General features: G+C 55.6%; 1 protein-coding gene across 1 annotated transcript; it reads right to left on the reverse strand.

Annotated features, from left to right (window-relative positions):
• Nucleotides 1-5,248: 5,248 nt before the first annotated feature.
• Nucleotides 5,249-13,358, reverse strand: LOC115297776 (kazrin-like). The gene is made up of 3 exons (XM_029945903.1): nucleotides 13,267-13,358; nucleotides 10,123-10,237; nucleotides 5,249-8,147 (listed from the first exon to the last, which is right to left on the reverse strand). Exons 1-3 carry the CDS (start codon nucleotides 13,356-13,358, stop codon nucleotides 7,983-7,985), a joined length of 372 nt encoding a protein of 123 aa, XP_029801763.1. The 3' UTR covers nucleotides 5,249-7,982.
• Nucleotides 13,359-13,817: the final 459 nt, after the last annotated feature.

A 13,817-nucleotide genomic window follows, 5' to 3' on the forward strand; every position in this document is an offset into this window, starting at 1 on the left:
CTGAGGGGCACGGAAGGGGGAGGCAGGTGGGGCCTGAGGGGCACGGGGATCACCGCCACACCCCCAGGCGTGAAGTCGGAGCAATCCCCAGAGGAGGGGAAAGTGTGCTCAGCAGAGACAGGACGGCCCAGAGAGGGAAAGGAGTTGGCCTCAGGCCACACAGCCAGTGTCAGTGGCCCAGCCCGAAGGGTCAGAAGAGGACACCTCAGCCGCTGTCAGGCTCTGGCACTAATTTGCTGTGACGTCTTGGGCAACTGTCCAAAATCTCCCGCTTTTGTGTCCTACTTTTGTTTGTTTGTTTGTGTTTTAATAAAATGAGAGTGACGGGGGTGTGGTGTGAGATTAGCTATTGCAGGAACTCACTCAACCGGACCGTTCTCGCCCCTAAATTATTACCTTGTTCTAAGTCAGGAGCTCACGGCCGCCTTTACCCTTTAAACCTGTAATTTCCAGAGCAATTTTCTGCCAGAGCAGGGAGTGGGTCGGCTTCCAACAAAGTCGCACTTAACACAGAGGAAGTCTTTTCTGCCCTGGGAACATCTTTAGGAATGTTTTACTGTGAACAGCAGGGTGTGGCCGGCCAGCCTCAGGCCGATAGTTTTAAGCCCAGATTCTGCAAAAAAAGCCAGTCTGCTCCCTGTTCCCACTCGCTCACCCAGGACCCTGGGAATCTATGTGACCTCTCTATGCCTCAGTTTCCCCGTATGTCTGATGGGAAAAGCAGTGCCTACCTGAAAGGGTTGGGGGGGCGGAATTCAATGGGCAAAAGCACTATACCTCTGGTTCTCACTCTGCTGGGGAAGACTCTGCCCCCTGCGGACATTTCTTCGCGGTGCCTGGAAACCTGCAGGAGTCGTCATGAGTGGACGTGGAGGTGGTACTGGTGTCTATTTTTTAAAATATATTTTTAAATTTTATGTATTTAATTTGAGAGAGTGTGCAAGCAAGGGAGGGACAGACAGAGAGAAAACAGAGAGAGAGAATCCCAAGCAGGCTCCGAGATGTAAGCACAGAGCCCAAAGTGGGGCTTGAACTCATGAACCGCGAGATCGTGACCTGAGCTGAAATCAAGAGTCAGACACTTAACCAACAGAGCCCCCCGGGCGCCCCAATAATGGCATCCATTGAGTACAGGCCAGGGATGCTTCTGAGCATCTTGCAATGCACGGGACCGGTCCCCGACAGCATTCCCCGTTGTCAATGGTGCCGAGGTTGGGAAACCCAAGTGCCCAGGTAAGGCTCTCTACTATTAGGTCTGTCCTCTGGGGTCAGACGCCCCCAAATCCTTGTGTCTGTCTCTGGTGCTTCTGCGAGTGTCTGGGAGTCTGGACTCACATTTCTTTCCCTCTGGGAATGTCCGGGGGCTCTTCTCCCCGGGGTCCTTGCTTATCCCAACTGTGAGGGAGAGGAGACCTGCCCCCCTCAGGAAAGCCTTTGGGCCACATGAAAGCATCCCCTGGCTCGAGTCCCCTCACGGCCGTGGGCACGCATCCCTGGGGACAGGGGAGGCGGTGGGCTTCCCACCCCCGAGACCCGATCGCACCGAGACTCTTCGAGGACCTCTCTCTCTTGTGCAGGGGCCGCAGAACTGGGAGCTTGTGGGTCTCGTGGTCATTTGCCAACAGTGGGGACGACCCGTCCAAGGATGACCCTGGTAGAGGGGAAGGCAAAGCCAAGAGATAAAGAAAGATGAAGATCCTGAAGATATCATTTGCCGAAGCCGTGGTCCTGGACTGTTCTTTACAGACTCCAAGGCATTCTTTGTACTTAAAAAAAAAATGTTAATTTATTTTTGAGACAGAGACATTCTCTGTCCAATATGGTAGCCTCAGGTGGTGATGGAGCCCTTGACTGAGAAATGGAAAATTTTTAAAGATTTTATTTAATTGGGGCGCCTGGGGGGCTCAGTCGGTTAAGCAACCAACTTCAGCTCAGGTCATGATCTCACCGTGCATGGGTTCGAGCCCCGCGTCGGGTTCTGTGCTGACAGCTAGCTCAGAGCCTGGGGCCTGCTTTGGATTCTGTGTCTCCCCCTCTCTTTGACGCTCCCTGCTCGTACACAGTCTCTCTCTCTCTCTCAAAAAGAAATAAAAACATTTTTAAAAATTAAAAAAACTAAAATCGTAATTAATCATTTAGAGAGCTTATGGCCGCCGTATCAGATCGTGGGGCTCTGTCGTGTCCTGAAAGGGTTTTATTTGTTTTCTGTCAGTTCGTTTGTTTAACAAACAAAGAGTGTGTGTTGGACGCTGCGCTGGGGTGGATAGCAAGCTCACCGGCCCCACACGAATCACCTTAGTGCAGAGTGGAAATGCAGAAAGTTTGGGCGGAGGCCCCGATGACGTCCTCTGGGCCACAGCAGGGTTAGTGGAGGGACCAACGGGGCCACTCAAGGGGATTCGTCAGATCCTGAGACGGAGGGATCCGTCTGCAGACCCGTCCTCCTGGAAAGCGGGACCACATCGGCGCGGCCCCCCGGGGGGCGGGCAGGCAGAACCGGGCCTCCGGACAGACTCACGTGCCTCCTCTCCCCACTGCGTCTGTTTTCACATCAGTAAAACAGAGTGAGTGGTGGTACATGCCCCCAGGGTAGCTTTAGGATTAAAGGAGATACTTGTGCAAAGCCCTCAGCACACAGAAGCATCTAGAGCAAACACACAAATTAGCTGCTAATTATTATGAGAACTTGGCCCCCGCATCTGGAGGGCCTGGCGAGGCTTAGGGACCCTCAGGGAGACCCAGCCTATGTCAGCCCTGCCCCTGGCCTCCGCTTCTCCCCAGGGAGAAGGGGGGGGTTGGGGCGGGGAGGGGGACTTCCTTTGGTGCTTTGGTGCCTCCTCTGCACGCGGGGGCTGGGCTGAGTCATGGGAAACCCACCACAGGGAAGGAGCTCCGTTGGGTCCCAGGGAGTGGGGGGGGGTGCGGGGGGGGGGTGTTGGGCATTTCATGCAGGTCTGATGAGGTTTCCGTCGAGGTTTTCCCCTCAGTCTTGCAAACCAGCAGCACATCTTGAGACCAGCAGGGCTTAAAAGAGACATCTCGGATTCTACCTGGGGCCGTGAAAGAGCCATCTGACCCTTCTGTTGGCATCAAGTCGGCTGTTCCCTGATGGCCCCAGTGCCACCTCATGGGCCCGTGTATCCGTCTGTGGCCCCAGGAGTCCAATTTAGCCGTGAATCAAAGCAAAGGGAAAGAGGCACCCATTTACAGGAGATGGAGACTTCATGTCCAATTGGGAAGTGCTGCTTGCAGGTCGGGTGACATAGCGGGAGGAGGCGGACTGGGGCCCCGAGAGTGAGGGGAAGCCCAGCAGGAGTTCTGCTGTTGCTTGGTGCTCCTCCAGCGCTCCCAGGAGACCCCCTCACTTCTTTCATCCAGCCGTGAGGGCCTTAGCTCAGCCTCCTTTACTCTGGCCCTCTTACCACAGAGCCTTTGCATATGCTGTCCTGGCTCTCTAGAATCCTTTTCCCTTTCCTCTTCACGTGCTGAACTCTCCTCCATCTCGGCTTCAGCCCCTCTTGACTACATTAAACGCCCATGTGATGAGCCCTCCTGACTACCAGCTTCCCCTGCTCTCAACACTGGTCTTGGTTACACGTTACATTGCTCGAGGGATTACCTGATTCCTGTGTCTTTTCCCCGCTGGACTAGAAGGTCCGCAGAGCCTGGGCAGGACTTCATTCACCATTATACCCACAACATCTAGTGTAGTTCCCACTGCCTGGAATGTTCTTCCCTCAGGTCTAGGCAGGGCTGGCTCCTTCCCAGCACTTAGGTCTCAGGTCCTCTGGACACCCCACCACTCCCAACCCCCTCCCCCCACCAGCCACAAGCGAGCTTCTGCAGACCAGGAAGAGAGCCGTCACCAAGACGTCCAGCCTCCAGAACTGGGAGGGACCAAGGTCTGTGTTGATGGCCCCCTGAGCTGACCAAGGCAACTGCGGAGCTGTGTTCTGGTGATCTGAAAATGAGAGTACTCTGGGAGGGGTGAGGCGGGCGAGCTACTGATGCTAAGGGAGCGCAGGCCCTAGACTTTTCCAGCAGGACAGAGCGCCTCTGAACTCCACTTCTCTACTTGGAGTGATGCCCCTGGCGAGGTGAGTCCTGAGCCGGAGGGAGGGGGCGGGGGCGGGATCGCCAGCGCTGCAGGGAGAGAAAGTGTGCAGCAGGTCAGAGGAGCCTGGGGTTGGGGGGCAGATGACTGAGTCTGAGTCCTTGCCCTGGGAATTCTTAGCTTTATGGAGCTGGGTGAGCCCCTCAGCCTCCCCAGCCTCCGTTTCCCCGTCTCTTAAATGGGTGGGTAATCTCTCCCAAAGAGGCTGTTGGGAAAATTAAATGAGAGCACAGGCAGAGAAAGCTACTATGGATAAGGCGGGTGCAGTAGTATTTATTGTTACAGTGTTAAAATTCACTCTTGGGAAGACGCTGGGGCCGCGACCGGCAGCTCAGAGGTCAAGAGCATCACCTCGGTTCACGGACACCTTTTCCCTCTGCAGCCGCAAACGCCCTCTGTGTTGGGAAATTCTCCTCGTCGGCCAGCCGTAGGCGGTTTGGGGGCTTCCAGAAGGCGGCGTGTCCCACCGGGTTTCCCTCTGCACCGCTCACCCGCCAGGAGCCCGCTGGAGCCTGGAAGAGCAGCGTGGAAGAGAGGGGGCCAGACCATGCGTGCGGCGGGCAGGGCTCGGGGCTCCGGAGGGAGGGTCGGGCCCCGCGGTGGACACGGAGTCCCGTCTCGCCACCTCTTCCCCTTCTGCCGCGTGCAGCCCTTTTCAGTGCCCTGGAGCTCTGGGGTCACTGTTCTGAGGCCCTCTGTGCTGCCTGCGCTGTGTAGATGGCCTTTCCTTTCTTTTTCATCTGGTCCAGGTTTTCATGCGGCTTCTCCCGGCCTCCTGCGGCCTGGGCCCCAGTGGGTGGGTGACTGCGATGCTGACAGACAGACAGACAGACTTCTGGGAGAAAGACTCTGCCCAGTTAAGGACAAAGGGGCCTTTCAGAGGGGTCTGGGGTCAGAAAGCTGAGAGTCCGCTGAGTAGGTGCCAATTTTTTTTTTTAAGTTTGTTTATTTTGAGAGAGAGAGAAGGAGGAAGAGAGAGGGAGAGAGAGAGAAGGAAGGAGAGAGAGGGAGAGAGAGAGAAAGCAGGGGAGGGGCAGGGAGAGAGAGAGAAAGCATGGGAGGGGTAGGGAGAGAAGGAGACAGAGCATCCCAAGCAGGCTCCACACTGTCCACATAGAGCCTTACGCAGGGCTCCATCCCACAGCCGTGAGATCATGACCTGAGCCCAGACCAAGAGTTGGACGCTTACTGGACTGAGCCGTCCAGGCTCCAGGGGCCCTGGTCCCCAGCTCCTCGGAGACACCTGGGGCACCTCTGCCTGCTCTGTTTCTCCCTGGCTTCTGGAACCAACCACCGCTTTCCAGGGGGCAGCCCCCACGGCATAGACGATGCCTCTCTAAGATGCAGGTTCATGTTCTCCCAGGTCTGGAAGCCGTATCGCCACCCACAACCACACAGCTCAGGCCCTTTGGACGGGAGGTGGCAGGTCCCTGTTCCGCAGGGGCTTCCCTGCCCGCTTTAGCCTCTTGGCTCCCAGAATCTCTCCACCAAGTCTTTCCGCAGCCGCTTTTCCTGCCCGCACCCGAGGCAGGGTTGGCACTCGGGACTTTCCCAGCAGACAGAGTCTGTGTGTGGAGGCTGCTCCTTTACCAGCCGACCTGTCCTTGTGTTGAAAAGCCAATACCGAACACTCCCCTGGCTGCCGAGGATCGGAGCATCGGGTAGGAGAGGAGAACGTGCTGTTAAAGTATCTTTTGGACAGAAAGGAGCTTCCAAGGTCATCCGCATCGGCTCAGGCCTGCTGGCCTAAGGCTGCACATGTTTTGGGCACTGCCACCCCCGAACGGTCCACTTGCCCATCTTGTCCCCAGGGGGATGGAGCGGGGGCGGGAAATGCAAACGTCCTTTCCGACGACTCGGGTGAATGTTGGCTTCAAATGGTTGGAGCTGCACACAGGCACCCGAGTCCGATCCTCACTCAGCCCGGGGGAAGGATTTCCCACCTGGTTTGCTGCTCCCCAGGAGGCTGACCCTGGGGTCGGGCGCCCAGCCTGGCTGCCGGCGTGGGAGTGACCTGCCGCATCAGGTCAGAGGGGTTTCACTTCCCCCTCCAGGCTGCGGACTCTGCAGCTTCCGGCCGCAGGTGTGCCTGGACGTCAGGAAGACCCTGGAGTTTGGGACCTCAGCAAAGCCACGTTAGCTACGAGAGCTTCACCCCTCGGGCCACAGAATCACAAATGTGACCCTAGCAGGCTAAATGTCAGACGAACCGAAGGCCATCCACCTGTCGGCGGGGCCGGGCTTGGTTTCCACGGGCAAGCAAAGCTGGGTTCCAGGAGGAACCCAAGGCCTTCGGCAGGGGGAGGAGTGAGCCATTCTCAAATCCATCAGGCCTCAGCTCAGGCTTTTCCCGCGGGGGGAAACGGTTCACTGGGTTGAAGAATGTGTGGTCTGGCGGTTCTTGGAGGCTGGCGGCCGTGCACGCCTTGGAAGTTCAGACCACTCATCGACTCTGGTGCGGAAGGCTTCCGTGGGGTCGGGCATCGTGGTCCCAAACAAATGATTCGCTCTGATGATCAAAGTCAGTCGAACTCCAATGCATTTCGTCCCTCCCAGATCATCACTCAGCGCTGTGGTCAACAGACGGAAGCCCCAACACTCGGGTCAGACCGGGTTTCCAGAGTAGTGTCTGTGGACTTTTCTCCTCCTCTCTCTCCCTTTGACCAAGCCCTCCTGGGGGCTCTAGAGAGTCTGACCGTTAAGCATTCCTTTTCCTCCATTTGCACATCGTTCCAAGCAGAACGCGGTTGGAGAGAGAACCAGTTCAGGGTCAGTCCTGTGCTGTGAGTGGGACCTCAGAGGTCCCTTCTGTCCCCGCTCCTGTCCACCTGTCTCCTGAGAGGTGACCAAGTGTGTTACAAACATTAGCAAGTGTTAATTCTCAGGACGTACCTGGGATGGAAGCAGGACATATTGTGGTTGAGGATGTTGAGGCACAGAGAGGTGAGGCCCCTGGGAAGAAGCCGCCGAGGGAAACAGTGGCAGAGTCATAAGGGCGGGGGCTCTGTCCCCCACGTTGACTCTGCTCTGTAAGATTCATCTCAACGAGGGCAGTGGTGAAGGCACCTCTGTTTCAGGTGACGGAGACACCACATCACGGGTTTGCTGGGTTGTCCATGACAAGCAGTTCCCCGCTCCCAATCCTAAACCCACTGTCCAGCTTGGCCGTCACTGACCTAAGTCAATCGTCCGGGATCTTATCCTCAGGGTACCCTCCATCCTGATGACAGGAAATCTGCATTTCCTGGAAACGCTGCTGCTAAGCCCCGCCCCTGCGCAGGTCATTCGCCTCCCTCCGCCCCGGGAGAAGGCAAGCGGCTGTTGTGCATGTCCTCCCCCACGTGACACATGGCTGTTCAGAGGGGAGGGCGTGACCACCCCATTTTACATTCTCCCAAGAGAGAGTCAGCAAACCAAGTCAGAACCCGAGTTCTCAGCGCAGGTGCTGGACCCGAGAGCCCCCCAGGCTGGCCGGGAGGGCCCACGTGCCGACGGGTCCGCCGCAGGTCGGCTCGCCCCTGGCACTGCCCGTGCTGGGCGCTGTGTCCGACTGGAGTCCCACCTGCGCTTTCTGGGAGCATGCTTCTGGGGGCTCAGTCCAAGGCTCCGGGGACCAGCTGGCCTGCTCAGTGGCTGACAGTCACTCCCAGGTGGGGCCTGGGTTATTGGGAGGCTGGGCTGACAGGTCCTTCCCCTAAGGAGGACAGGCAGGCTGGTGCCCCCTGGTCCCACGGAGCTCCCGTCTGAAACTGAGATTTTCCCCGGGAGAGGAGTGTCCCGGCCTGTGGCACTATGTACAGTGGTGACAGCATCCGGTTGCCCTTCCTCCGTGGGTGCGTCCAGGCTGGGGCTGGGGGGGGTCAGCCCCTTACACATTGGTGACCTCGAGGCCATTGTAGCCTTCCAGACGGCACTGCTGTGGCCTGCCCTGGGGGTCATCGTCGCCACAGTCTTCATTTTGAAGAGAGCCATAGTCATCATGAAAATCGGGGTCTTTGCTGCTGAAGCCCCTTCCGATCTTCCCCAGGGGCAGCTGAGAAGAGGAAATGAAAGGTTAGAGAAGAAAGGAATGGAGTGTCTTGGGATCTGGAAAATGGAAGGGGTCCCCCTTCTAATTGCTGTGTGACCTTAAGCAGGTTGTCTAACGTCTCTGTGTGCTTCCTGCTGCTCAAACCTAGGGGAGAGCGTTGTGTTCCCAATGGAAGGATCTGATTGGTTGCCAGACAAATATAGTCTGATTGTGCTCAAAAGTCTCCCACCTGCCTCCTCAGCAGGAGGAGAAGGGAGAACGGGTTTAACAGGAGAGGAGGGAAAGTCTGAGCACGGGCGTGAGGTCTGACTGCGTTCCCAGGTCGGGAAGAAATACTCTAGCACCCTCCCGGTGTGGCAGAAAGGGTGTGCATTCTGGAGACTCATGAACTAGGGGCTGGATCCCTGCTTTGCTGCTTCCTGTGTGACCTTGGACAAGTCACCTGCCCTCTCTGAGCCTCAGTTGTCTCAGCTTCAGCAGAAGGGGCAGCTCCTTCCTCCCAGAGCTGTCCCAGAGAGTAGAAACCGCATCTGTGTAGCACACGACAAGGTGTCGGCAAAGGGTAGTGGCTGTTATTACCCTACGCAGCAGCCCCTCTGGTTTTGAATGTATCTCTATTACAATCATCCTGATGGTGCGTTGTAACTATTTATTTCCTTGACTGCCTTTGTTTCCAGACCCGTGTTTCTTGATCTTTTGTTCAATGTTGCCAACTTTAAAAAAAATTTTTTTAGCGTTTATTTATTTTTGAGAGAGAGACATACAGAGTGTGAACGGATGAGGGTCAGAGAGAGAGGGAGACACAGCATCAGAAGCAGGCTCCAGGCTCTGAGCTGTCAGCACAGAGCCTGATGCGGGGCTTGAACCCACAAACCATGAGATCATGACCTGAGCCGAAGTTGGCTGCTTGACTGATTGAGCCACCCGGGCGCCCCCAATGTTGGCAACTTTAAAAAGGAGACATTCAGACATTCTCCTCCTAATCCCACCCCCACCCCCACCCCCACCATGAAATTCTCACAGATTCACTGTTTCCGCTCATGTACGTGTATATACATACACCTGTGCTTGTTACATAAAGAGTGTGGTTTTTGCCCATCCCCACCGAACCTATTTCCACCCCATTCTAGACTGCACGTTCTAGACTGAGCCACCGCAAGAGTAAGGGAGGGAATTTATTTGCGCTTAGCCTCATTCATGCTCAGGATGGTGCCGAAAACACAAGGAGTATCCGAAACGTGTTTGCTGAGTGAATGGAAGAAATTTTGGATTATCTACTTCTGCCATCGATGTCTGCACACACTTCCGGTTAGGAATCTGGGTCAGTCTGAGCCTGTGTGAACAGATCCAAACCGCACATGCTTTCATATACCAGAGGCTAATCTGTCATTATCGGTCGGATTGTTGGAGTTTAGGAGCTAAGTCACTGGTTCTCAGAGTTTGGGGTGCATGGAACCCCTTGGTTTTAGGAGGCCCAGGTGGGGGGCTTCTGGGGGGGGCTCAGTCGGTTAAGCATCTGACTCTTGATTTCCGCTCGGGTCATGATTTCACAGCGGGTGAGTTCAAGCCCCAAGTCGGGTTTTGAGCTGAGCACTCAGAGCCTATTTGGAATCCTCTGTCTCCCTCTCTCTCTGCCCCTGCTCACACATGCGCGCTCTCTCTCTCTTCTCTCTCTCTCTCATTAAATAAACATTTAGGAGGCCCAGGGGGGCCCCAGAGTCTGCCTGTTAAGCAACCACCCGTGATGCTGATGCAGGCAGGAGAGACCTGTGCTTTGAGCAGCCGCTCCAAGCCTTGGGTGGGGGTGGCCCTAAGCATCCTGCAGGCCAATCTTCTCTTCTGTCTGCCTCTGTGACCTGACCCATCGGTCCCCCTCCACGAGCCAAGAGAGGATCTGGGAGGGGGCATCACGGGTCCAGAGGACAAAAAAGCCCTCCCCAGGCTGCAGGACTCAGCGGTGAAGTATCGAGCGACTTACCCGGCTGGCCTTGTACTTGAGCCCGCCGCTGTTCTCCTCCTTCCCGGCCCGCGTGATGCTGGAGGCCCTCCCGGGGGGTGTCCCGAAACGCTCAGCCTCCCGGATGCCTGAGGAGCTGGGGACAGACACGCCTGCGTCAGCCTGGGGGACCCAGTCAGCCACTATCACCCAGAGACACAGTCTCACAAGGGACCATGACCGTAACAGCAGTAACTTAACGCGTTCCTTCTGTGTGCCGCCTGGTGCTAAGCACGGTATGCACAGATCCGAAGCTTCGGGAGAACTTCCCCACCCTGCACTTGAGATCTGTGTCTCCCCGCCCCATCCCCCAGTGACTGGTTGACGGAAGTGACCCAGCACTCCCTTCCTTGTGTTAAAGCACCGAAGGCTTCTGTCAGAACAGGGTTTGGCAAACTGCACCTGCTGGCTGATTCTGCAAATAAAGTTTTATTGGAACACAGCTACGCCCATTAGTTTACATGTTGTCTAAGCCTGCTTTCTTGCTATAAGAACAGAGTTGTATACTTTTTTTAATGTTTATTTTATTTTTGAGAGAGAGACAAAACATGAATAGGGGAAGGGCAGAAAGAGAGGGACACACAGAATCTGAAGCAGGCTCCAGGCTCTGAGCTGTCAGCATAGAGCCTGATGTGGGGCTCAGACTCATGAACCATGAGGTCATGACCTGAGTTGAAGTTGGATGCTTAATGAACTGAGCCTCATCCCCAGGCATCCCTGCATACTTTTGATATAGACCAAGTATCTGTGTTTTTTTGTAAAATTTTTAAAGTTTATTCATTTTTCAGAGACAACAGAGCATGAGTGGGAGAGGGGCAGAGAGAGAGGGAGACACAGAATCTGAAGCAGGCTCCAGGCTCTGAGCTGTCAGCACAGAGCCTGACATGGGGCTCAAACTCATGAACTGCAAGATCATGACCTGAGCTGAAGTTGGACACTTAACTGACTGAGCCACCCAGGTGCCCCAAGTGTCTGTGTTTTGACACAGTTCCCAAGTGCTAACATATTTACTATTTACTATCTAATCTTTTTTTTGTTTTGATTTGAGAGAGAGAGAGAGAGAGAGAGAGAACACAATTTTGGGGGAGGTGCAGAGGGAGAGAGAGAGATTCAGCACGGAACCCAGTGTGGGGCTTGAACCCACGAACTGTGAGATCATGACCTGAACTGAAATCAAGAGTCAGACCTCAACTGACTGAGTCACCCAGGCGTGCCTCTATCTAACCTCTTATATCAGCTGTTTTCCAGCCCCTGTTAGAACATCAGTGCTGTGCTGGACGCATGAGGTGTGGAGTTGGGGTAAGAATTCTGGTCCAGAGCTAGAGGCTCTGAGCTCAGTCCTCGCACCTGCCCTGTTTTACTCTTAGATGTCGGCCAGATCCGCGTCTCTTCGGGGCTTCTGAGTTCATCCTTTGCCTGAAGGGCAGGCTGTAGCCACAGCCCGGAGCCTTCCACACCTTCTCCATCAACCTTGCCAAATGCAAGCTGCTTGTGTCCAGAAAATTTCTAGGAGCTCCACCAGGATTGAAATCCTGGCTCTACCATTCATTGGCTGTGTGACCTTGAGCAAGTCACTTTGTTTCTTGAAAGCTTGGTTTCTATAACTACAAAGTGGGGATTATGACGGAGCCAACTCTATGAAGTCCTGGGGGTTAAAACGCGCTTTGGAGCGTAGCTGGCATCCAATAAATGGCTGCAATAATGATTCGTATTTGCCTCTGGAACACTTTGCAAAGAGATTGGTTCTGGTTGATGGGCAGCCAGGGGTCGGGCTGCGGGAGCGGAGAGCCTTGGCTCAAACATGAAGGTGGACTCGCTAAGAGAAAAGAACCTTCTGGCATATTTAAAGCTGCCCCGGAGAAGCTCTACTGAGGGCAAATTTTGTCGAGTGGGTGTAGGGCAGGCGAGAGGCGGCATGCAGGTGGCACTGGCAGGCTGGAGGGCAAATGAAGCTACGTTTTCAGGTCCACGGGGGCCCGGGGTTCCCCGCGTCTAGCGGGAAGCAGTTCTAATTGCAGAAGCCGTGAAAATCTAACCTCACTCAGCTCTTTGCCGTCACGCAGAGAAGTGTGTTAAATCCTCCCGACCTGAGGACACCAGCCGCCGGACGAGGTTGGGAGAGTGACCAGGGCCTCTGCTGCCCATCAGGGAGGAGGGTGGAACCCTGATGGGGCATGTGCCTCATGCAGGGATTCATAAGACACAGGGTGGCAGGGATGGAACTTGACCTTGAGCCTCTAGGATGGAGATCTGGACTCTGGAGGACAGTGTGGGACCGTGGGCTCCGCGCCAGTGGGGCGGCCTGTCCTCGGAGCAGGTACGTCACCTGGGCTGTGTGTCCTGCAGAGAGGGGCTGATGAAAGCTCTTCTCGGGGTGCCTGGGGGGTGCAGTCAGTTAAACGTCCTATTTCGGCTCAGGTCATGATCTCACAGTTCATGAGTTCGAGCCCTGCGTCGAGCCCCACGTCGGGCTCTGTGCTGACAGCCAGAGCCTGGAGCCTGCTTCGGATTCTGTGTTTCCCTCTCTCTCTGCCCCTCCCCTGCTTACCACCCCCCCCCCAAATAAACAAATATACATTAAAAAAATAAAGAGAATTCCTTCTCTGCCCCATATGCAAGCATAAGCGGGCATTCTGGAAGGACTCATCCTGTCCCTGACTGTGTTAGTGACAGGCCGCGTCCTTCAGGCCAACGCTGGGGATGGTCCCAGATTTCCATCCAGACTTTCCACCTGGCTGCCCCATGCTACAGCCAATGCCTGTGGAACACCACGGCTTCTCCCCTGGTTTATTTCTCGGGACCTGTCAATCACAGAGGACGGACACGGAGTCGGTGCTGGACGGGACTTATCAGGAGAAGTGGGAGGTGCGTGCGAGAGCAGATGCCGCCAGATGCTGCCAGGCTCCACTCACTAGTTGGGTTGTGGGCCTCGTCACTGCGACGGGAGGGGGCTGAGGGGATGACGTCATGCGGGGGCGTGGTAACTCTGCGAACCTGCCTCTCCGGGAGTCAGGCGTGGGCGCTGCTGCTCCCCGACTCTGTGGCCTGGCTGGGCGCCACGCATGGGGTGACCACACTCTCCAGATGCGCTCCGAGTGGCCTGGCCCCTCCTCTCTACGTGCTCACAGGGTCTGCTGGGGAGGGGTGCTCGTCGACACCCCTGCAATCTTCCCACCGTGGTGGAGGGGCCCTGGGTCCTTGGTGGGAGATGCCAGCATGGTCACTGGCTACTCTCATGGAAGTCACTGTGCTTCTCCGAAACTAGTTTTCTTACCCAGGAGATGGAGCGATGATCTGGGGCGTGTGGGTGGCGCCGTTGGTTAAGTGTCCAACTCCCGACACTCAGGTCATGATCATGATCTCCCTTTTGTGAGTTTGAGCCCTGAGTCGGGCTCTGTGCCGAGAGCTTGGACCCTGCTCGAGATTCGGTCTCCTGCTCTCTCTGCCCCTCCCCTCCTTGCTTTCTATCTCTCTCTCAAAATAAATAAAAATAAACTTAAAAAAAATAGGATAATGATCCTGTTTCATTCAGCTTCCTTCTTGGGGACAAGGATCAGATGAAATAAGGGATCAGATGAAATAAGGGATGAGACGGAACTTTCTGATGATAACTTACATCACCTGGTCCCCCGAGCCTTGGATTCAATCTGGGGAGGAGTCTCGGGTTAGCCCTTGGT

The sequence above is a fragment of the Suricata suricatta genome, chromosome 8, assembly GCF_006229205.1.
Source record: "Suricata suricatta isolate VVHF042 chromosome 8, meerkat_22Aug2017_6uvM2_HiC, whole genome shotgun sequence".
Classification (NCBI taxonomy): domain Eukaryota; kingdom Metazoa; phylum Chordata; class Mammalia; order Carnivora; family Herpestidae; genus Suricata; species Suricata suricatta.

What these genes read in the sequence shown, in the direction of transcription:
- LOC115297776 (XM_029945903.1), bottom strand. Translation starts at nt 13,358, where the DNA reads ATGCTGGCATCTCCCACCAAGGACCCAGGGCCCCTCCACCACGGTGGG. An exon ending in ACCCCTCCCCAGCAGACCCT is followed by an intron (nt 10,238 to 13,266) that starts GTGAGCACGTAG and finishes GTCTGTCCCCAG; the next exon opens with CTCCTCAGGCATCCGGGAGG. An exon ending in TCAAGTACAAGGCCAGCCGG is followed by an intron (nt 8,148 to 10,122) that starts GTAAGTCGCTCG and finishes TCCTCTTCTCAG; the next exon opens with CTGCCCCTGGGGAAGATCGG.